Source organism: Sturnira hondurensis, unplaced genomic scaffold (genome assembly GCF_014824575.4).
Source record: "Sturnira hondurensis isolate 20B ecotype Veracruz unplaced genomic scaffold, ASM1482457v3 Scaffold0000880, whole genome shotgun sequence".
NCBI classification, from domain to species: Eukaryota; Metazoa; Chordata; class Mammalia; order Chiroptera; family Phyllostomidae; genus Sturnira; species Sturnira hondurensis.
The window spans coordinates 19,502,290-19,526,834 of NW_028073511.1; the positions used below are offsets into that span (position 1 = coordinate 19,502,290).

General features: G+C 38.1%; 1 protein-coding gene across 3 annotated transcripts; it reads right to left on the bottom strand.

Moving 5' to 3' along the window:
- Positions 1-5,596: 5,596 nt before the first annotated feature.
- SLC35A5 (solute carrier family 35 member A5) lies at positions 5,597-24,413 on the bottom strand. Of its 3 annotated transcripts, none has more exons than XM_037055146.1 (7): positions 24,179-24,413; positions 23,285-23,433; positions 19,258-19,356; positions 17,739-17,869; positions 15,163-15,230; positions 8,399-9,179; positions 5,597-7,052 (listed from the first exon to the last, which is right to left on the bottom strand). In XM_037055146.1, exons 2-7 carry the CDS (start codon positions 23,412-23,414, stop codon positions 6,984-6,986), a joined length of 1,278 nt encoding a protein of 425 aa, XP_036911041.1. In that variant the 5' UTR covers positions 23,415-23,433; positions 24,179-24,413; the 3' UTR covers positions 5,597-6,983. The 3 variants fall into 3 exon arrangements, with proteins under 3 accessions (XP_036911041.1, XP_036911050.1, XP_036911059.1); XM_037055155.1 differs by lacking the exon at positions 24,179-24,413 and adding an exon at positions 24,102-24,156; XM_037055164.1 differs by lacking the exon at positions 23,285-23,433 and having other exon boundaries at positions 24,179-24,411.
- Between the last annotated feature and the right edge of the window lie 132 nt (positions 24,414-24,545).

Here is a 24,545-nt window from a genome sequence, read left to right on the forward strand (position 1 = left end):
TCTTGGCAACTCTAAATGATAAAACAGAAATTTCTGCTAGGAAAGAGAAGGGTGATGAGAATTTTCCAGACAAGCTGTCATTTACATTAAATGACTGTAGAAAGCAATAAAAAGTGCAAATACCTCTTTGAGCGACATGACTAGCAAAAATTGGCAGTTAGTAAATAGTTGTTAGACACTAAAGAAATACACAAAACCTCAAAAAGTGTTTCAGCCAAAAACGCTTTCAGAAGAAAAAATCTATTTTAAGACAGCTCCCAGCTGAGAGATAAATTAACATTAAAAAGTATGAATGAGGAATTTATGTCATGAACAAATTAAGTTTAAGTAGCTGTGATCCCTGGGATTGCAAACTAAAAAGGGCAAGCTATAAATTTTGAAAAGAAACAGTATATAATACAGAAATTTTGAAAAATGAACTTCCAAATTTTACTATATCTATGCCTATGACAGCATTGAATTGAAGAGGTACCACTATTTTATGTCCCACTAAAAGAAAACACTCTCATTGGTTTTTATCACTTGGAATTTTATTTTTATATTCTTTTAAAGACTTTGATGTATCATAGCATTCCCTGATTACATAAAAGGGTAAACTATAAGTTAAATAAATTGATTAAGTTATTTCAAAAATGCCCTCCCATTTCAGAATCTTTTGAATCATTTCTTTTATTATTATTGATTTTAGAGAAAGGGAGAGAGACAGAGACAGAAATATCCATCTGTTGTTCCACTTATTTATGCATTCATTGGTTGACTCTTATATGTGCCTGGACTGGGGATTGAACTCACAAACTTACGGTGTCAGGACAATGCTCTAACAACTGAGTATCCCCCCCCCACCAGGCTTTCTTGAGTCACTTTTTGATGCACAGTGGTAGATGTCCTAGGTTTTTCACAGAGACTAGTTCTCTGAGCCACTGAGAGAACTGGTGATGATGCGGCATTTCTTAAGAGAATTTCTCTGTGTTCTACAGGGTTTTTTTCCCCAAGTAATTGGCACTTCGTAAAATCTGATGCTGCCATGTTCTCCATCTTTACCAGGAGGTAACAGTGAAAGATTTTCAGACAACAACCAAGACTCTTATCCCCTCCTCAAATGGCCCTGAAGTGGTTTGTTGGGTGAAATATCAAGAAGTTGTTCTTATTCACTCAAACCAATGCCAGCACGTGCAAAGGAAGACAAGTCCATCATTGCTGCCAAGAGGGAGCAGCTATTTTATCACACCATTGCTTAAAACATACCAGTCTCACAGATGGAAGCGTAAAAACATGTGAGTGTGAGAGTAGAGCTGGATAAAACTCTCAGAGCTCATTAAGAAAAACTGAGGTTTGGGAGGACACACAATATCCTAAGTTCCTCATCTTTCAGTGAAAGGGGCCAACGACTAAGTTTTAATTTTTGAGGTTGATACTTTTGGAAATAAGATCTTAAGTTTACTTTTAAAAATGTAAAAGTAACAACAAGCATGAAACAAATTGGAAATGCAAAAGAAATAAATTCTAAATATTACAAGGAACTTTCAGAGTATATCAAAATACCAAAACAATATAAATTTTTTTCATAAAAGCTATTGCAAACTAAAGGATGATCCAAATTACACCTAATAATTTAGTAAAAGTATGCAAATAACAACAGAAAATGTATAGACCTCTTTTCCAACCAAGTGTTTAAAAACTGGAAATTAACAAAAGTATAAATAAAAATCTCAATCACACTACCCTTTACTCAAAACAGAATAGTTGGAAAATAATAATGATGCTACATTTTGAAGTCTTTGGGGATTGACCTAAGATGTACTTACTGCAAAGAATTATTTTACTAGTCATAAGCATGTTCACTAACAAATGAAATAGATAAGAAGAAAAAAGAACAAAACAAACTTTAGATCATTAGAAACTGCTCATTAACCTACTTCAAAAACCCAAACAGAGAAACTATTCATACACACAATTCAAAATGAGAAAGAAAATGGAACGACATTAAAAGAGTCAATGAAAAGAATTATGAATATGATTCATAAGTTTCCATGCAAATAAACTTGACAACTTGGATGGTTAATTTTTTAGCAAAACATAAATAACCCAGAGGGAACCAAGAAGAGGATGGGGTGGAGGAGAGGGAGCACTCCTTAGGAAAGGGCCAAGCCAAGGCAATTTTATTGGAGAGTTCTTTCAAAACTTCAGGGAACACATAAAGCTGACATTTTAAAAATCTTTCAGGGAACCGAGGCCAAAAGAAGTTGGCAGCTTGACCTGTACCACATCCGTAAGGGATTGTCAGGGAGCTGGGTTGATAAATCCCAGCAGGATTAAGTGAACAACTAACGAGGTCAGCAGGTTTCCGTTACCTTGGCACAGACAGGATAACGCTTGATGCCCGTGAAATAGAAAGAACAGAAGTTCTACAGGTTTGTTTGGGGATTTACTGTGATTCTATCTGAGGAAAATATCACTTCACTGAATCCATATATACATTGAAAAGTTCTTAGTTTTATGGCTTTGCTTGTATTTTACTTGTAAATTAGTGTTGGTTCTCATATAAAAGCGATAAGCAAAAAGTTTATATTTCACATTAGGTTTGTATGTATTTAAAACTGTAGAGTAGAAAAAGGTCAACACTGAGATCTGTGAGAATATTTCTTTTCCCTTTAAAGAAGAGAATATATAATTCAATTTCAGAAAGTCTGCTTAGGTTTCTGAGAAAGAAAACATCTCTTTCTTTAGAGTTTGACTTTTTTCTCTTCTTCTTCACACTTAGCATGGTAGGTTTAAGGAGGGAAACCAGGGCATAAGCAACTCGGAGAGCTGCCAGGGGGACCTGGGCAGGTTTGTCAAGCCTGTTGGGCCTGTGCAAGAGCCAAAGGAGTCCCTGCAGGTCCACATAGTCTAATGCAGCTCACAAGCAACAAGGCTTCCACATGGGGATTCAGAGGCAAAAAACCTTCGAGTTGTAAAGAAAGTACTTCTGCCCAGTGTCTCCACAGCACATGGATCTTGGAAAACGATGGCAGTAGCCCTGGCTGGTGTAGCTCAATTGGCTGGAACATTGTCCCTTACGTAACTGAAAGGTAGCAGGTTCACTTCCTGTCAGGGCACATTCCTAGGTTTCGGATTCCATTACCAGGTCTGGGCACCTATGGGAAGCGACCAATAGATGTTTCTCTCTTGAATCAATGTTAATTTCCCTTTCTTTCTCCCTCCCTCCTCCTCGCTCTGAAATCAATAAGCATGTCATTGGGTGAAGCTTGAAAAACAAACAAGCCCATGGCGAGAGGCAGCTGACCAAGGATTTGGGATTCTGGGTCTACGCCATCTTTCCCACTGTAAGCAGTGACCACATCCTGTTTTCCCTCAGGATTAGGCTCCATGCTGGGTAAAGGTTTGGTTCCAGGACCAATGACAGAACTGGAACCAGGTTACTGCAGGCCATATTTGTGGTCCAATCAAAGGCTGTTCAGAAACTATGAAGGGGGCAGATTTAGGACATTAGTTGTAGGTCTTATTTTTAATTATTATTTTATTGTATTTTTTCCATTTCCATTTAGTCCCCTTATACCCATCTCCCCCTGCAGTTGCCAAACTGTTGACCCTGAGTACTTTTTCCTTTCTGCTCAATCCCTCCAACCCCTTAACCTCCCCTTTCCCCCACTAGCTGTCATCCTGCTCTTTAGGAGCCGGTCTCTATTTTCCTTGTTAGTCTGTTCATTTGATCCCACATATGAGTGAAATCGTATGGTATTTGTCTTCTTCTGACTGGCTTATTTCACTTAGCATAATGCTCTCGAGGTTCATCCATGCTGTCACAAAGGGTAAAATTTTCTTTTTTACAGATGAGTGGTACTCCATTGTGTAAATGTCCCATAGTTGTTTTATCCACTCATTACTGATGGACACTTGAGCTGCTTCCATATCTTGGCAATTATAAATAATGCTGCAATGAACATAGGGGTGCTTATGTTCTTTCAAATGAATGTTTTGGGTTCCTTTGGATATATTCCCAGGAGTGGGATCACTGGGCCAAAAGTCAGATCAGTTTTTAATTTTTTGAGCTCCCCATACTGCTTTCCACAGTGGCTGTACCACTGCATTTCCATCATTAGTACAAGAGGGCTCCCCTTTCTCCACATCCTCTCCAGCACTTGTGTGTTGATTTATTGATGATGGCCATTCTGACAGGTGTGAGATGGCATCTCATTGTGGTTTTAATTTGCATGTCTCTGATGATTAGTGATGTTTAACATATTTCCATGTCTGTTGGCCATCTGTATGTCTTCTTCGGAGAAGTGTCTATTCAAATTGTTTGCCCATTTTTTAATTGTGTCTTTTTTTTTTTTTGGTGTTGAGATTTGTAAGTTCTTTATAAATTTCGGGTATTAACCACTTATCAGATGTGTTGGCGAATGTTCTCTCTTTCTCTGGGTTATCTTTTTATTTTATTGATGATTTCCTTTGCTGTGCAAACACTTTTTAGTTTGATGTAGTCCCACTTGCTTTCCTTGTTTCCTTGCCTGGGGAGATATATCCAGTAAAATATTGCTACGAGCAATGCCCAAGATTTTGCTGCCTATTTTTTTCTGGGATTTTTATGGTTTGGGGCCTAATATTTAAGTCTTTAATCCATTTTTGAACTTATTCTTGTGTGCGATGTAAGAGGTGACCTAGTTTCATTTTTCTGCACATACCTGTCCAATTTTCCTGATACCATTCATTGAATAAACTATCTTTATTAGCTCATTGTATGTGCTTGCTTCCTCTGATGAATATTAATTGACTACAAAGGTGTCGGTTTATTTCTGGGCTCTCTATTCTGTCCCACTGATGTAGGTTTGTTTTTATGCTAGTACCATGCTGTTTTGATTAATATGGCCTTATGGCCTGGGCTGGGATTCAATCTAGGAAAGAACAGCCATCACCCTGTAACTTCTACCAGTTTCGTTCTTTAGAATAGGGAAGAAACCTACTTTTTTCACATGACAACTGTTCTCTACATTAGACTCTTGACTCCACAAGCACCTAAGATCACAGGATATGGTTTCTAAATCAATCACCTTCCAGTTATTCTCCTTTTAAAACAGTAAGTACTCGAGTGCACCCACCTCAGAACTTCCTATTTTAGCACCAGTTCTTGCTCTGTCCCCGATTAATTGGTAAGTTAACACAAGTAAATCTTACTTTGGGCAACAAATACTTTCTGAAAAGGAGAGTGAAAAAAATAAGAAAATCAAGCTCCTTGAACTGGTGGAATCTGTTACATAATATATTCTGTAGGCAGCAGCTTTGCAAATAATATTCTAATTTTATCTGTAGTATAAGATAAATGTTTTGGATGCTTTATTTCCTAAAAGTGAGGTCCTCTTACATATGTTTTTCCTTACTTTTTAAATTGTTATAATAATGTTTTTATATTATTCTTCTTGTTTTACAACTCTAATGGGAATGCCTATAAAAAGGTAGACAGTTTTGCTATTCTCTCAAGTCAAGATCTATTGAAAGAGAAGTTTTAAAAGCTATTTGGGTTTCCACCTCACTCCATTTTTTGAAATTAAAAGTACTCCACATCCCACCTCACATGACAGAGTGGCGACACAAGATATAGGTTTAGTAATTATTTTATTTATAAATTTCCACTAACTCTTGCCAGTCATATTATTCTGCATGTCATGGATGATTATTTAATATTTTTAATGTTCATCTGCATGAAAATTAGGGAAAAGAGATGGACTGCATGAAAATGACACCTTAAGGCTCACATTCACAGTGTACTGCTGTTTGTAATCACACAGGCCTATTAGCTAAAGCTGACTCTCGTCCTGCCACCACCCAGCTGCATGACTATGGCAAGTCGCTTTTCTTCTCATTTTAAAATTACCTGTCACTTGACTTTTCCACCTCAGAGTCAGCTGGCTACATGCAAAACATGTTGAAAAATACCATGTACTTCGAGTGTAAAATATCACTACTATAAAGTGCTTTATTATTGGCCTTCCTGTTTTTTTAGAATAATACTCATGCTTCAGTGCAAAGTCACTGTTTGCAAAGTGACCCTTTTAAAAGGAACTCATAGGCATTAATCTTACTGACAATCTGGTATGACTCTGAAGCTGGTGTCTCAAATCTTAGGAACCAGATAGGATATACAATTATCATAAGTTCTAATTAATATCTAAGACAATGAAATGGCTCCTTCTTAGTACTCCAAAATATAATAACCCAAGAATAGTAAGGTCAACCTGAGGAGGAAAAAACTCACCATGGCTTAAGTGATCTAAAATACAAGTGATAACTGGTGACTGGGAAGCAATTTCCACCTAACTTGAAGCTTATTTGTACAGAAAGCCACCCAAAGATAATCACTAAAAATTAAGTTCCCTTTGAAATCCTACAGATAGATTAAAACTCTTGAGATTGTTTCTGAAAAAGTGCATGTTCAGCAAAATATTTCACATGGACTACATTAACTTCAAATCGATGTTGCAGCCAAAGGGAACCGTCCTTCGAGTTCTTTAGAGTCACGTAGCGTTTTAACTGCCAGATGTGTATCTCCAGGGCCTCAAAATTCAAGGGACAACCCAGGTGATGTTTATAATGATAAAAAAGTGAAGACTTTGGCACAGAGTAGAACTACATAATTATTAATATCTGGCAAACTGATCTGTATTTGTGTATTTATGGGGCACAGCTAACCTGGTTCCTGTAAGGTTTTTGGAACCTTGGATGACAAGAAAGATAACTTGTGGATCTATCTTGTTATTCTCTCCAGCAATGCTCACCAATGCAGTCTCCGTGCTACTACTCTTATGTTAGCCCTTTCAGCCTCTGTGTACTCTAAGTCTCGGACAGAACTGTGTAGAAGTAGTTACATATGCAAAGGGCATTTTTTTGGAAATGTTCTTGGTTTATCAAAGTGAAAAAATGAATATTAACACAGGCTGAAAATGTGAAAACAAGGTTGTAAGATCAGCCAATTATTTGGCTACCAATTAGAAAGTGTCTTCATCTGACTCAGTAGCATTCTTGGGTTTGGTGAGTCTTTCCAGTTCCTCTCCATCCTAAAAGGAAACATGAAATCAGTGATTAATGAAAACCATACTAGAAATGTAGTGTTTTTAATGATTACCAAGGTGGAAACTCACAAACAAATCATGGTATTACATTACACTATAGATGTAATCTGGTCAAATGAAACTGAATATACACTGACGTTCCTGGGGAGTTAATTTCATATATATAATGAGATCATGACAAATTGAAATAAACGAGTATAGTACTTGAATTTTGAAGTTAACATGAGCAAAGTAAGCAGCACCCTCTACTGGTCTTAAGGGGAAATGACTAAAGATTGGAGAAAGATATAAAGTGGGCCTTGTCACCTAAATTGATATTCTTATACCTAAAAAAATAGAGCAAGCAGTGTAATCAGACCATTGGAAAAGAACACAGGACTTCTGAATCTATACTCTGGCTGAGGTCATGGCATGGGATGCCCAAGAGTCTAATTTTTCCATCTGAAGAATCTGTTGTGTAACCATTTCAGAGGCATTGTTCAGCAAAGCTCTGCCAAGAACTCTAGAAAAATAGATTACTTTTTCAAAGGAAATGAAGTGTTCATTGCATAAATATTTAGTGTTAAATATTTAACATAAGTATTTAGTGTTAAATATTTAAATATTTCATATTTAGTGTTCATGAAAATTGTACATTTAAATCTTTTATTTATAACAAATATTTAACTCCTTACTTGAATCTCCAAAAGATCATTAATTCCCTAAAACAACAATAAGGACCTGGGAGAATAATGCGTATTCAGAATAGCTGCATAAGTATTTATTTTTAGAAAACATTTTTCTCTTGTAAGATCCTTTTGAGAACCACCACCTCAGTGGGTGAGATAAGCAATGCCTGCCTACCTGGCATTGTGGTTTATGAACAACTGCAGGGAAAGCTTAGGAGCCAGGTCAACTTTTTATGAATGAGGCTTGTTTCCCCAACAACGGTGGAGTGGAAAGAGTAATGAAGTAGGAGTCAGACCTCACGGGTTTAGTGCCAGTTCTTTCCCTTACTGTCACATTTAGCCCCTCTGAATCTGTTTCCACTCTTGTAAACTAGGGTGACTGGACAAGATAAACCTGTGAGGCACTTTCCAGTTCCCATTCTATAATGTTGGTTTACAGCCAATGCTTAAGGTCCTTCAGACTGTGATTTATATTTTTTTCTGGAACCCTGAAAGCAGTTACATGAGCTCTTGCACACATAAGAAGTCCAACAAATGTCTGTTGAATAATTTTGAAAATCACAGAAATCTAATTCATCCTTTGATAAGTCAGTACTAATCTATTTATTCTCTTGTGTAACCGTGCTTTGAATTGAGGAAGAACAGGCAAACTTACAAACTTACCCCACTGGAGCGCTCCCAAAGACGGCCACTTGGCTCTCGGATCCTTTCTTGCCTAGGTCCATGTTCCAGGGCTTGGGACTTGCTGGCATTATAAATAAATATGGCAAGAAGAACTGATGGGGCTTCTAAGAAAAACTCCAGGGAGGGTCTGAAGTCAAAGACCAGGACAGACACTGTTGTGATGATGACAGTGGTCACCTGGGCCATTAAGACATGGAACATGTTATCCAAAAACTTCAGAATAAAAGCCACTGAGAGGCCCTGGAATGCAGTTACAAAAATGAGGGCTACTGAAAATGCATTGTGGCCATAAAAAAACCCGCAACTCTTAATCTGATCACGGTTACTGCTCTGAAGGCCCAGGGTTAGCCCATTGAAAAGAATGCCAAAGAAATAGAGTTTGCTGTTCTGTACGAAGATATTTTCAGTGAACTGGTCCCCCTCCTTTAATATCTTTTCACTATAGACATTGGCCATTGAAGAAGTGAAACACTGAACTATGATAAGAACGTGGCCCAAGCCAAGACGGATGTGACTGAAAAATCGGAATGTGGTGTTCCACTTAGAGTCAGAAAAAGTCCAGTCCTTTGCTGTGCAATTGTCTTTTCTGGAACACTCACTTGTGAAAAGGCGGCAGGAATTGGAAGGGCTGAAGAAGGCATCGTGATGAAATCCATGTCCTGCTAGGTTATGCTGTGAAGTGTCAGTCCCAGCAGTGAGGGCCACAATAGACAGAAACAGAATCAGGAGGGAAGCCCACTGTATCCAGTTTAGGTGCCTCCTGTTCAAAGATGAAAAACAGGATTTTACTACTCGTTCTTCTCCCCTCCCACAGCGACTGCTTATCCTGAAAACTCACTTGAGGACTTGGTTGAACGAACCGCAGCCAGTTTTTGCTAGGATTCCCCATAATTTAAGCTTGTGTCTCTGCTTCTTAAACTTGGTATTTTTATTCACTTTTATAATAAGTGTCCCTTAACGACTGTTTAGTCATTTCACCTCGTTGTAAGTTTCCTTTGCGCTTGTAGGCCTAACTAAGGAACCTTTGGAGCAATTTTTTTATCCTACTATAAAGTAATTATAGCAGAGACACTCAACCTGGTTTTCACAAGCCAGAATGTGATGAATTTGTGAATCCTTGCAGTGTGTGCCAAATCCTCTATGTAGGTGAATCCTCAGCCCACTCCCCAACCCCAGGGGACCCTTCAAAGCTCTGTCAAATTTCAAAGGTATTCACAACCCAAAAAAGATTTAAGGAAGTTGTCTCCCAGATCTGTGACCATTAATCATAAAGCATTTTATAGCAAACTATTTGATAAGGCAAGGGAAAAATATTTTTAGCATTGTTACACAAAGTCCTAACAATGCTTTGTTTATTTTGCCTAGCAACACACTTGTGAGATATAGAAGACATGCATGATTGTGATCCTGTTTTGTGCATTCACTCAGTTCAACATTTAGTCAGCAGCTTCTATGTGCCAGGCACCCTGGGAAGACAAGGGCTGGCTGTCCATCCTCGAGTTTACACTTTGACGGGGAAAGAGCCATGAAACTAAATGACGGCACTATGATGCGTGACAAGTGATACACAGAACAACCGGAGTACACTGAGGAAGGGACACATGGGTCTGTAACGGAGCCAGGCATTGCTTGCTTCAAAGAAAGGGCACGTGCGCAGAAAGGTGAACAATACACTGGAGTTTGCTGTGTGCAAAGGGAACTGGAGATGTATCCAGGCGGAAGGAAGAGTCCAAGCAAAGCCAACAAGAACGTACAGTGTTGACTAAGAGGAGTAGCTGCCTCAGGCTGGGGTAGACAGGGAGGCCTCTGGGGGAACGGCATCTAGTCCAAGTTTGAAGATGGACTAGTAGATGACACCAGAGTGGGGAAAAAGAGAATAACATAAGCAAAGGCAGAAGGTGTAAAATAACAGATAAGAACTAGAAGTTACAAGAACTGTGGAGCATTTGAGCACCAACTGTGGTTCGAGCAATTCCTGTTCTAGAGGAAACAACGTTCTGAGAGGTTAACTGACTTCCTTAGAGTAATGTACTTATGAAAAGGAAGGGGTCTCCGCCTTGGTTTCGCATTTCTTCCTTCTAGACCAACCCGCCTTTTAAGTGCAGTAATTCTGAGTTCCCAAGATGCACACATAAATAGGAACAAGTGTCTGGTTTCACTGATGCTTCCAGAGCTTCGTGCCCCACAACTGCTAAGTGCACTGACCAGCCCGAACAGCAGGACATCTGTGCACACAAACATGTCTTCTTGTGCATACAGTCTCAAATGACCAGATCTAGGACTTAGTGACAGGCTAGTGCAGAAACTGTGAGCTAGTCACACACACTTCTGAAGGTGTAGCTGGTAGGCATTAAGTGGTAGAAAGCAAATCAAACGGAAACCGAAAACACAGGTTGGAAAATGAAGGCCCAGTTTATAAAAATCATTATAACCAATTACTGTGTATCAAGACAAATGAGGCAACGATCTACATTTCTTTTAGAAGTTTTCAATTCTGACAGCCACAGATTACTGAATTGAACGTACGGACACAGACCCTTAAACAAGCTAAACAGCACTTAACTGCAAATAATTACTCAAAGTTGTTCTTGGGAAGATAAAAATGAAGAAAAATTAGGCTAGAGACAGATTTCCAGCAAAGGAAATAAAACTTAGTAAGCAGTCACCTGAGAATCTGCACTCTTATAAATGAGGACTGTGCAGGGGAGAGTTTGTTCTTCGGGTTAGTGGAGGCAACAGCAGAGACCCAGCTGACCCCTCCCACTGCCCCGGTACAACATCCAGATTGGTGCTCAGAGGGGAACACTTGCAGTCAGGCCACTGCACCTGAGGTCACAGTCTACCTCTGCCCAGTCTGTCACTAAATGTGCTTTTGCCAGGTGGCCTCATTATTAAAATAATGTATTTTGATGGTTACATAAATGATAAATTTTGAGTGATAGAAGAGAATTGCTGTCTTTATAAAAACTAAGAATGCTTTAGGAAAATTAAAGGGAAATCACAAGATTAAAAAACTGCCTTGATTTAGGTATAGCTGATCTTATTTTATGATTAATAAAATGAATAATAAATGAAAATAAAAATCTAGAAGAAACTACTGTAAAAGTACTTTTAAGGACTTGCTCTGCTTTAAAGAAACTAAAACCAGAAATAATGTGTAATAAATGTAGGTTCCAGCAAGAAAAAAGCCAAAGAAGCCCAATCAGCAAACCCTACACTTACTCAAAGACCTTTAGCTTTTCATTAAAAGAATGAAGAATACACTGGGTGCAGTTTACCTATCGTAATGCATTTTATCTATAAAATTGTTTAAAAGTATGTATTTTTTTAAAAATAATTCCTCACTTTGAGGTGCCCATCAATCGAGGGGAAACTCAACAATTAGGTCCAAATTATGTGAGATGGGGCAGCTCTACCCTATTTGGTGGCAGTGAACCAAGGCAGAGTATGAAAATAATTAAGTGAAAATCTTTCATTTATAACTATTTTTATAAGAAACTGAACATATTTTTAGTACCACAAAGAACGTGACCAGGAACAGATTTATGATGAAAAATTGTAAAAAGATTTACTAAGTGAATGAATGATTTTGGAGGAATGCTACTGAGCTCCGCTTTTATTTTTCTGCTGGTTCAGAGTAACCCAACTTGACCATAACTTCTAAGATACAACATCATGTTTCAAAATGTATTTTTCCCCACAGCTTCTTTTTGAAGAAATTAGAGAAACACATGCACTTCTTAGGTGAAAATAAGTGCTGATCTTAGTTATCTTTTGCCTCCAAATCTCAAAGCTCATGTTGAAATTATTTACTAAAGCCGAAGCAAACAAGATTATACAACTTTACTAAGTGTGGGGAGCGAACCACTGAGGCTTTGAGGCCTGCCACCAGTTTCTACTTCGAAGCAATGTCTATACTTCAAAGAAGTGAGTATATATTCACATGGGGTTTTCTAGAAAAGACAGTAAAACATTTGGATGGCAATATTTTCTCTTTTCCCAGTTTGAATTCTTCCAATTAATTCTTGCATTAGTCACCAGACTTATTTTTTCCTGCCGATGTGGCCTTATATTCTTCATTAGTGTGTGTGGGGGGGTATTTGATGACTCTGCTAGAGTGAAATATGAGAGAACTATAGTATTCTAAATGAAAGATGATTTATGGTAAACCATTTTAGAATATGTGATAGAACTTAACCTGTTACTCTTAGGTCAAAATTTTATTGCCAAGGGCAGACCATCAAATGATTCACGGAATAGATAATAGGGAAAAATAGACAACATAAATCACCACCAACAAAATAGTCAAAATACAAAATTGAGTTGATATTAAAATATAGTAATAGAAAATATTTAAAAAGCATTCCCATAAGAGTATTAGATTACTATTATATATTAGTTGTACTATTCAGAGTAGCTTCAGTAATGATTGGCAAATCGGGAACTAAGAACCACTCTAGGAACTAAGTAAGTGCTTGTGGAAATAACAAAAACGAAGTAATTTTATTGTTTCTTTAATATAAATAACTTCCAAGAAATCAAAACACAGATATTAACCACAAAGCAAATGCATGTCTAAGAATGAGAATTACTGCTCTCAATATTAAGAGGTAAAATATGTGAAAAAATATCTTAAATTTGAGTTATAACAAAGTTAATTTCATTAAAACTAGCAATAATATAATTAATAGTATTTACAGCAAACATTTAAAGTTTATTAAACATTTAATTTTGGATTTGGTTACAGTAAGAATTAACTTTGTTAATATAAATTGTTAAATGCTTAAAAACTTAACAGGCCCACTCTGCCCATGGTGGTGGCACTTTCTGCCAGAAGGCAAGCAGTTCACTTTAAGCTGGTTCCTCTTTCCCCAGCTTTGTCCACCCTGACACTCTCTTCTAGGTCAAAGGAAGCCACCCGACACTGCAAAATGCTCAGTGACTCTGGGCTCTAAGAACAGACTCAGCTTGAGACGAAATCTATTGATGAATGGGGACAATAACAGTACCTCCCTCATGGGATCAAGGTAAGATGCAAAACACAGTAGAAAGACCTTCAGAGCAGTGCTTGGTCCTGAGTCCTTAATGTTTTCTCATCACTGCCTGGCCAAGAAGCTCCCTGGCCACACTGCCTACAGAGCAGCTGAACCTGCTCTGGGTAGGCAGGGTCTTTCTTAGCGGCCCCTCACCTTGGCCTCAGAGCCAAGGCTCATGCCCTGGAGTCAAAGCACTGCCAATTTCAACTCAGGCATTACGTACTTTGTATCTTTTCTTTGGCAAGTTTAGCTTTAAACTGATGTAATTTTGACATAATACAGTGAAATAACACATTATATATTATACAATATAGTACCATGTGTGCTAATTAACTATCATTCAGACGAAAAAAAAAGTTTCACTTAAAAAAAAAAGCATGTTTTTGAGACCTTTGCTTCCTTACTAAATAGTGAGTCTTTTATTAAGTGTCAGAGTCAACTTTACTTCATGGAAATGCAACTGTAATTTTATCATAGAAACCAATATAAAAATAGTATCGCTTACATACATTTTCTCAGAAGCCAACTTTTAATCCTACACAGTGACTTTCATGTTGATTTTAAAGACTCCAAAACATTTTAGGAATAGCATTCTTTAATATGCTCATTGAACTCTTGTCACAATTCATAGTGGAAAAAATGTCATAAAAAATAAGATGCAAAAGAAAACTTTAGTGTACTGCAATATTTAAACTGAATGAATTGTTTATTTTTTCTGTTATGTCAATCATTAAATAGAATATTTCCTTAAGATAAAAAAATCTTTTAAGAATTCCATGTAATTTATACATTGAAGGCATCATGGCTTCCACATCCATTTTCTGAGTGTCTATGTACCGAGCCATGCATTGTTCTATACATACAAATGAACGAGCATGCTGCGACACAGCGTATTGAGAAATAAGAAATGAAAAAGGGAAAGTGAATGTGAAATTAAAGAAAAACAATCACAACAAACATAACAAGAAGTTAACTTTATTTTTTATCATCGTCATCATTAAGTAACAGATCAAACTGGAGTTAAGTGCCCAGATCCTGCTTCACCTTAGAACATTCTGGCAAAAGCCATTCTGGCTTTTGCAGCAAGGTCTGTTTAGTTCAAAATATGTATTTTATTCAAAGGTCTTCCTAGAGACAGGAAAGACTGGTGATAGAATTTTGAAGTTTAAAAATCTACCACTTTTATTAATGTTAATGTGACATGATTCTTCATGCAAATCCTCAGCCAGTTAGAACTTAAATCACGTACTTATCTCAAGTAGTTTAACAAAGATTTTGCCACTTTTTATCATCTCCAAACTCCAAATAACAAATGTGTATTAATCTTAGGAACTTCTTGGTTCCTTATTACTGTAATAGAGATTCTGGAAAAAAACAAAACAAACAAACAAAAAAGACAACCCACTCCATGAATTCTTTGTTAAAAATCTGGCACTAAAAATTAAACTCGTAACCATCAATTATCTTTTTTGGGGGTTGGGGGGGATGCTAAGAAAAAACATTTGGAACACAGACTCACAGAGGATTTAGGCAGGCTAGCCATGGAGCTGCTTTCCAGATGCTTAAGCACCTTGCCAACACACAAAGCCAATTAGGAATAAAATCCTGGCCTTGGGATTCGGAGGGCTCAGTGCTCTGGGTATATCATCTGAAAGGAGGCTGCGCCGTTCCAAAGTACCACATGTGCTTTCCCAACAAGTTACTTACTTCAGCACTATCCTGAATAGAAGAGCTGTTGTTATAATACTAAAATTCGAGAAGATAACAGCCATGGCCTAGAAAGAAAGGGAAGATAGAGTTACAATCCAAATACAGTACTGACCTCAGAAATCTCCCAGCTTGGTGGTTCACCTGACAAGAAAAGCTTTTTTGGTCAAAAACCGGAGGGGTTATTAGGGCAGCTACTTCACTAGAAGATTAAATTCCATTTTTATTGCTCGTTAAATTTATGCAGATATGATCAAATTATTGTACAGGCTTTCAAAATGTGTTGAAATTCAGCAAATGCCTGTGTAAATAATCTGTATGTGCAGATCTGGAAATACTTACAAACGTTAAAGGTTTGTCTGAAATAACAGTTACCATGCTTCCAAAGAATACTGTTCTGAGCTCTCAAAGTGCTTTATAGTCTTTCAATACTGTTTCTATGGCTAGAGAGTAGGTAGGTTCTGTTAGGCCCATTTATACATTAAGGTAAATGAGATAAAGGTTTTTAAGTACCCTTACTATTGTAGGAACTGAATCAGTTTTCCTGGCTGAACTGTCAGTGATTCACTACCAAACTCATATTTGACAGTCCTTAGGATTTATTCACATTGTTCTAAAAACTCAGAAATGTGTTAGTCAAATTTTATAAAGGTCTGTCTTTGTAAATTCAGTCATATTTCACATATGAGACTATTAACTGAAAACACACACACACATTTTGGCCTAGAAAGTATGAAATTCTATCATTGTTCCTTATATAATTGGATCTAACAATGTAAACACTTTTTAAAAATAAATTGGATTTAGTTCATCCTGCCTCCCTCCTTCCTGTCATTTTAAGATGGCTAAACTCCAGAGTATCAACACTTTTATATAACCAGCACATATGGCCAACGTGCAGCTGAATTAAAGAAGTAACAGTAAATCCAATAATGATTAACAAAAATTCCAGGACTACAGCATTGTTGTTTTTCTACTGAATTTTTATGGGTTGCTACTTTCAGATGTTCTCAGTGTCCGTCTCTGTAGATGAGTGTCTGTGAGCTGCTACGTAGAAGGGTGAGGAGGACGTAAGGGCAGTGGGGAAGTGGCGGCTCTGCCCAGTCCCAACCACGGCCGTGCGAGTGTACCCACCGAGCACTCCGGCGGGCCTGGTGACTTCTGAAAATTCTTTCCATGCACTAGTACAGAATACACAAAACACTAGAGCTCTTTGCCCTAAAACTTCCATGTACGTCTATTTCATTCCTTCCAGCAGTACACAGCCACGTGATTCACTTTGTAATATTTGTGGTTGTACATAATCAGGAAGGAAGTGCAAAGCAATAGGTTGAAAGAAAAACAGGAAATTGTAATCCTACCTTGGTAATGGGCAATGTAGGAAAAACATAAATGTAGAGCTATCGGTAATATGTTGAGTACAAATGAAATATAACAAATATATACTTATTGAATATGAGTAATTGTGTCACCAGGTATGGGAATTCTCAGATCTGAAAAATATAGTAGAAGCATGAATTTAGGGGAGGACACATTTTAGGTGAACGGACACTTACTAACAATAACATGGATCACAGAGCTGAAAGGAACTTTAGGTGATCACCTGGCCCAGGTCCCTGCCTTTGAGCAGGTATGGTAATATTATTTTCTTTTACAAATGGGCGACTGACTCTTAGAGTACTTGGGGCTTGCCTAGTTACATGGCTTCTACACTGTGCAACAGGATCAAACTCCTGTTTTCAACTAGAGTTCTCTATGAATCCCTCCTCACAAAATAATTTGGCTATATTTAAGAGGCTTCACACAGAGAACTAGAATGAATAAAAATCTTATTCATAATAGAAATGCCTGAATTTATGCTTTAAAGGAACTTGTAACACATGTTGGCAACAATGGGAACAAGAATGCTCATTTTATAAAACATTAAGAAAAAAATAAACAAATGACCCAAACCAAGTAACAGGTAAGAGCAGAAGACCGATTTTAATTCTGATTACTAATGATTCTCTAAATCTGCATGAAGAATGCCAAAAGAGATTAAAATATTCCAGTAGTATCGGTTATATAAGAAGTGTTTAGAGTTGGGAGAAGACAATTTCTACCCTTAAAGTACTTGTTAGTGAAATGACAAGACTAACAAAAAGAAAATCGTACAAAAAGAATACAAATAAACTATTATCAAGCAGGTATAAGAAAGAGCAGTGCACCGAGTGTATAATTTTGAGTTAAGTCTCCTTGGAGCACCTAAATATTGAGATTTGTATTAGAGGCTGGTAATCATAGATAGGGTGGCTCAGAAAATAGGCAGATTGATTAAGGTTACACAAAGAGACATGGATCCAGATTCACTGGCCAGGAAGCAACTCCCACAAAACAGAAAGTTTTATACAGCAAACTTTACCAGTGAATCTGGCAAGCAGATTGGTAAATCAGTACTCAGATGATTCTCGTCAAACCTCAGAAAGGCCAGGGAAAGAAACTAACCATGCCCAGGAAAATAATTTTTTAAAAAAAGGATTAGCCCTGAAATTCATTTATTTGTGTTTTCCCAATGCTATTTTGTCACATCTACTTACAGGTTGAAGATAGGAAAGGACATAGAAGACAATCAAATTATCCAGGAAATAAAGAAAGGCTGGAATGGACCACTTGATGAAATTGAAGAATTCCCTCCAGGAAGCACATCTCAAGTTTCTACTTTTATGATCTAAAGAAAGAAACACAGCAATAAATAAATGATCTTGATGAAAATGCTCATATTTTTAATAGACAGTAAATTGTATCTAATTTTTGGCATAATTCTTTAAAAGGGGCTTTATGAACTTGCTTCCATAAGTGACTATTAGCCTTAAGAAATCAGACACTACAGAATTTCCTTATTACATTATTATCCTTCTGCACCCTATCACTGTGCATCATCACTGACAATCGGCAACACTTCAAGATTACTGATTCTCATTATTCTTGTTAACCTCAGATAGAAGTATCACTTAAGGCAACTCAGGATACTCTTATGGTTTCTCTTAGTACTCTGAGGGCATAAAATAAAGAGAAAAATCCACAAATTAAAATAAGTAGGAAAAAACTCAGAAAGTTCCTGCTGGTATTCCCTAGCCCCCTCTCTCCATGGTGTTTATGTGTGTTGCGGGGGGGGGGGGGGGGGGCCGGNTGGGGGGGGGGGGGGGGGGGGGGGGCAGGGTCAGGAAAGGGAGACGGTAGGTGAAAATTTCTATCTGGAGGAGAAGGGAAAATCAAATTTTACTAATTCTAGTGTTGAGTTATTGCACCACTTCCAGATTTTCAAAAACAAAGGAAGGTACTGTAAGAGAGAATGTAAAATAAAAAGACAGAAAATTTAAATTTAAGCCCTGAAAATAGTGCGTGAATTTCATGAGATCAAGAAACATATTTCACTAACTAGAAACTTTGCATAGACTGAAACTCTTGAGTATCACAAGACATCTTCCTCAGACAAGCCCTTTAATAAATTCTGTTTACCTCACATGGAAGACATTACAGTAGAGAGCAAAGGCTCAATAATAATTAGGAAATGTGCATGAAGAATTAATACACTTTAAGAACCACAAAGGGCTAAGTACTTTACATGTGAGGATTAATATCCTTGTTAGTTGATGAAACCAGAGCTCAGAAAAGTTAAAATAATCTGCCCCAAAATACAGTCTCCCTGACCCCAATGCACTACGCTGCCTCCCCTGCAGGAAATGGGGACTGCTTTGTGATGTGCTTCGCAGGAAGCCAGACAGCAGTAATTTAAAAAATCCTGAATTTGAACACAAACTCACTCACGGTGTGACCCACTACAGAAAGAAGCCACGAACCACAGCAATGAATCGACAGGACCCTAGAAAACGCGGCTTGGCGTTTCAGCTCTGCCTCGACACCCAGAACTGCATAAGCTCTCTCTTTGAGCCCGTTTCTCCACTTCAAAACATGGATAATCATACTTATATTTGTTTTAGGTCCTCATATGTAAAATTAATGGGCTAAATGATGTAAATGTTCTTGTCACTTCTAAGACTTTTCGATTCTGTATTTTGATTTTTAACATGCATGCAGTATTGTTTCAAGACTCACCTTTCTTTATAACCCAGATTGACACAAGCACACAGAAAACCAGCTTCACTAGTTCTGAGCACACATTCACAGTAGTTGGAAGATAATCATATTTGTTCTCTGAAATGTAACAAAAATGTTTTTAACTATAAATTTTGTTCCATACAATGCTTATATACAGTTAATAAGAGTTGTCTTTAAACTTAAAAGCTAGATTTTTATACTAGTTATATTAACATACATCCAACTGGCTTTGCTCTTTTGGATTTTTAAATTAATTCACCTGATATTTGATCTATCTCTACCCCATTGAGCATTTTATTATACTTGAATCTGATAAATATGCCTCTCATGTTTTTATCTAAGTTGCAGGTAAATATGCTGAGGAGGACAGGGCTACAGGCAATAAAAGCTTGGTGGCATGGCATTACAGACAATCTTCTAAATTTACCATTAATACATACATACTCAGGGCCCGACTCCTCCAGCAGCTAGGAATTGACCTGGCTGAATTATTCCTCAGTTCATGGTACCTCCTGTGTGACTCTGTGAGCCTTGTGCCCCGCTCGAGGTACACTCCATGGTATTCCCTTAACTAAGAGCTTTCTTTCCTCTCTGTTTCATATCATGGCACTCACAGACAGCATTTGTTTGGCATTCTGGGACAAATGATACATTGGGAGAAAAGGAAGCTATCTCAGGCAAGAGGCACCTGGTCCAGAGTCCTGGCTACTCTAGGGCTGAGAGAAAATACTCTGACACCCCCCCCAAAACCCATGTTGGGAAGCCATCCTAATGTACAAGTCAATCTAATTAGGAAATGAGGTTTGGTTAATATGCCTTGGTCTTCGCTGTTAACGCTGTCATTTCCAAATGCTTACGAACAACTTGCTGTATAATTTTGGCCAAAACAAACACAAACCTTGTTAGGTACTATTTTTAGGAATGGATTTTCCCGTTTTTTGAAAACATTTGCTTCTTTACTTTGTTCATCATATTAAAAACCCAAATTGGTCAAGTACAAAGGAAAAACACCAATTCAATACTCTTTCTGCCCAGAATATGCTTTCTTCCTCTTTTCTGTGGCTTACCTTGACCTTCACAACCTAAGCATAATTAATTCTTTATTCACCTCTGATCCTGTAGCTCCTCCTATAAACCTCTGTTAACAGTACTCATCACATTGTATTAGTTATTTTGTGTGTGTGTGTGTGTGTCTTACCTGTAGAATGTAAGCTCCTTATGAGAAAAGGACCACATCAGCCATCTTTACATACCCGGGACTTAATGTTGCTTTGCACTTAGCAAGGTGCAAAATAATAAAGCAACTAATAAATGTTAACCTGAATTTCGTTATTTGCCTGTTAACACTTTTTTTCACATCATTCAACGCCTAGTTAAAAGACCTCCTCCTTCCTCTTCTGAGCTCAAAGCTAGACTGAAATCACACTCTATTTTCCCCCAGTAACACTCTGCATTGATCTCTATTTTGATACACATGAGCAAACATGCACACACAAGAACAGGGTTAGGGTGGAGGCTTCAGAATATAACTCAAAATCTTGTCACTGCTCTTTAACTTACTCTTGTTTTTATTCTTTTTTTTCCCTTGTATTTCTTTCATGGTTGATTCTAAACTATGTCTCAGCATCATGTGGCAACTCCCTCCACTTACATACCTTGTGCACATACCTTCTGCCACACTCACATACCTTGTCTACATTACATCCATCCTTATTGGTATCCCTTTAGTCCCTCCAAAAGGGCCATGGTCCCACTATGCATCCATTCTGCCCTTTACAATCTTCCCTATCACGGACTTTGCTCCAATAAGTAATTCCTCTGGCTTCAATATCCCCTTTATCTTTCTATTAACTGATTTACTCCCCTTGGCCTATAAATATGCTTAAAGCCCACTCATCCAAAAAAAAAAAAAAAAGGACACTGTGTAAGATCCTACCCCTCCAACTACTGTACTTTCTCCTTCTCTCAATAAAACACTGTCAACATTCATTATCTCCATTTTGCCCACTTTCCATTTAGGTCTTGTCCCCAAGCATTCTTGTTTCTCATCCCACCACTGTATTCAACCTACCTTCTCCTGAGATTACTGAGTATCTTCTAATTACTAATTCCAAAGGGCATGCTTTAATCCTTATCTTATGATGTTGCAACTCCTTCTGTCTTCAAACATTTTCCTTTCCATCTGAGTCATGTGCATTTAGTTCTTGCTAACGATTCCTTCTTAGCATCTTTCTGAGCGTCACCATGCCTGTTAAATGTTGGCATTCTTTGGAGCTCTGTCTTTGGCTGTTTTCCTGTTTTGCATGCTTACTCTGAATGAGCCCCCTGCCTCTAGAATTTTAAATGTCAATTTAATATTAATGTCTCCAGATCTGTATTCTGGAACATTTAATGCTTACTAACACATGCATATTAATAACTACCTTGTATTTATCCATTATTGCAACGAATAATACACAGCTACTGGCTTCATGAAGGTACAGAACTAAAACTCTGTATTCTCTCTAAACTCTGTCCAATCTTTTTTTTCTTTTTTAAATTTACTTAATTACTGTTCAAGTACAGTTTTCTGTCTTTTACTCTCATCCCAGCCCACCCCCCCCAGTTCTTTTTCTTAATAGTCTTCATCTCAGCTGAGAACATCCATGACCCACTTACCACTCCCAACAAAACTTTGAGCTATCCAGAATTCTATCTCCTTTAACTTCCATGTTCAATACATTCTCCAAGTTGTCTTTCCTATGTTTAGAGTATTTCTCTACCCTATCTTCTCTATTCTGTTCCTTCTTCCAAAGCCTTGGTTAGTCTCCATCATCTAAGGCTTAAATTTGTAATAATCCCCTAATTGGCTACTCACTTCCAGTCCCTTCCCCTTTTGTCCATCCTGCATCCACCTACCGTAATAGTCTTTTTCACTTTTCCCTTCTGTTTACAATCCTTTAGGCACTCCTTACTCCCCAGACTATCAGGTCTAGAGAACAAAGTCCCAGAACATTAGCATAGTATATGAAGTCCTCAACTATCTGATCATCACTTCTCTCTCTGGCCAAGCCTGCCTTTCCCCTCTCCTCTGAGTTCTTAAAGTTTTTGGTCTGTAATTCTGAACTACACCTTCTCACAATCCATCCTGCTTTTATGCATCTGTTCATTTTTACAGTCTCTTGACTCTGTTCGGAATGCCCCTGATCACTCTGTAATCTTGTGGCTCAACTGTCACCTTTTCAAGAAAGTGTTCCCTTATCCCTTTGCACTCCACATCATCCTCTCCCAGACAGAATAAACCACTTTCTACTCTAAACTATTTCTTCATCCTTGGTATAGAACTGCATTTATTATATTATATATTCACAATATATTTACATGATGTCTTTCCTAATAAACAGAGTTCTTGAGAACTAGGTCTACGTCATCTGCACTTTGAACCTGCTTACACTTATTCTAGGGTCTGGCAGATAAACTAACTGAAGCAGAGAAATATACACATCTGACTTTCCAAGCAGACCATTAAATGTTACTGCGTCATAATTTTATGTGTCCTTAATAACTCATAAAAGGTTCTCAGTACAGTTTTATGGAATTAAACTGTTTAAATACAAATTCTTACATAAAAGATTCCTTGAGCATGTATTTACCAAAGCTATAATCCGCACTGTCCCACCGATACAGTAATTAAGGTAGTACATCAAAAATGCAAAAATATATCCTCTTGCCTATCTCAAAATTAGTTATAATTATACATATTGCTACAGACCCAGAAATACTAGTTGATTAAAGCAATAGTCATATGTTATGATCAGTCCTGTACAAGTTCTTGACTGACCCAAATTTGACAAAACATCAAAAATTTTTCTTGCTAAGGAATGAAAGGTTAAAAAAGTCAAATTTATACATTCTTCATCATTCACATGACGCAGAGTACTTGAGAGGGTATTAGTCTCATTTTATACACAAGAAAACCCAAATCAGGAGAAAGAACGTGTAATTAGTTGGAAGCACTCTGTAAATATCCCAAGTCCTAACTTACCTTCGTTGGCTGAATATTTTACTAATAGGATGCGACTTGAGCTTAAAGCAATGAATATGGCCCCTAGCAAGAATGTATACATTGTTGACAAGGAGCATAACATGGGATGACCACAGCACTTGCTTTCCATTCCACTGTTTTCTAATTGCCTAAAGAGAAGAATAAGTTAATGAGCAACTCTGTTGGCAGATTAAGGATAATGCAAATGCCACTGATTTGTGCTATGGCTATTATTAAAACTGAAAAGAAAGTTGAGGAGCACATGAGAAAACTGTGAAGAAGTAAATGCGTAGTGTAAACATCTGATGGGTGGAGGAACTCTAGGGACAGATTAGGCAAGAACCAGATTAGAAGTGCTGCCAAAGGTAGTAAGTGGGTCTAACACTTTGGGACTTCAGAATTCTTCACACAAGCAATTGTTTAACTTTCGCTCTTATTAACAACTTTGCTGTAACAGACGAGAATTTCACATGTGTTATTTCTCTCCTCCGTTACTCCTCTTCCCTAGGAGGAGGAAAAAGCTCGTTTGGAAAAATTCCGTTGCACTGATGTTAACTAATACTGAACTAGTGTTGAGTAGAAAACTTTGAAATCAGTGACTCTAACACCCTCTTTTGATATGCTGAGAACACTAATTTCTAGGCAGGGTAAAGTATTTGCATAAAGCTTCCCAGTGTGGGGATGGCACAGGGCCTGGCGGATTGGTGATGCCAGCAGCGACAGCTCTACTGGGCGCAACGTACAGAAGCCAAAGAGGCCCCTCTACCGTAAGAAAGCAAATTTCTCTCCGCTGCCTGGGAAAGCCATCTTGCCACACCTGCGCAAGAGGGAGAGCGTCTGGCGCGCCCACCCCTCCAACGCACGCGCACTCCTTGGGCCGACGGGCGCGGTTACCTTGGTTCCTCTGAAGAGCGTCTAGTGGAAGAACTCACATCCTAAAGTTGAATCAGTATCTGACTAGCTCAGTAGCAGCAGCAGCTTTTAGTGTCCATACGTAGGGAAGCTATCGGAGGGAAGGAAAGGCGAAAAATCCTCTGCTACCGAGCCTCCTATTTCGAAACAAAAAGCACACTAAGATCCCGGTCGCAGAGCAGACCTGGCGCCCATTGCGCAAGCGCGCTCGGTATTACGCTTCCGGAGGGCGGGGAGTAGCGGCCTGATCCCGCCCCAGCGTGGCCTTTCTCTGGTCACATGTCCAGAGTCTTAAGTCACGTGAGGCCCGAGTGGCGGCGGAGCTACGGCGGGAGTGTGGGAGAAGGAA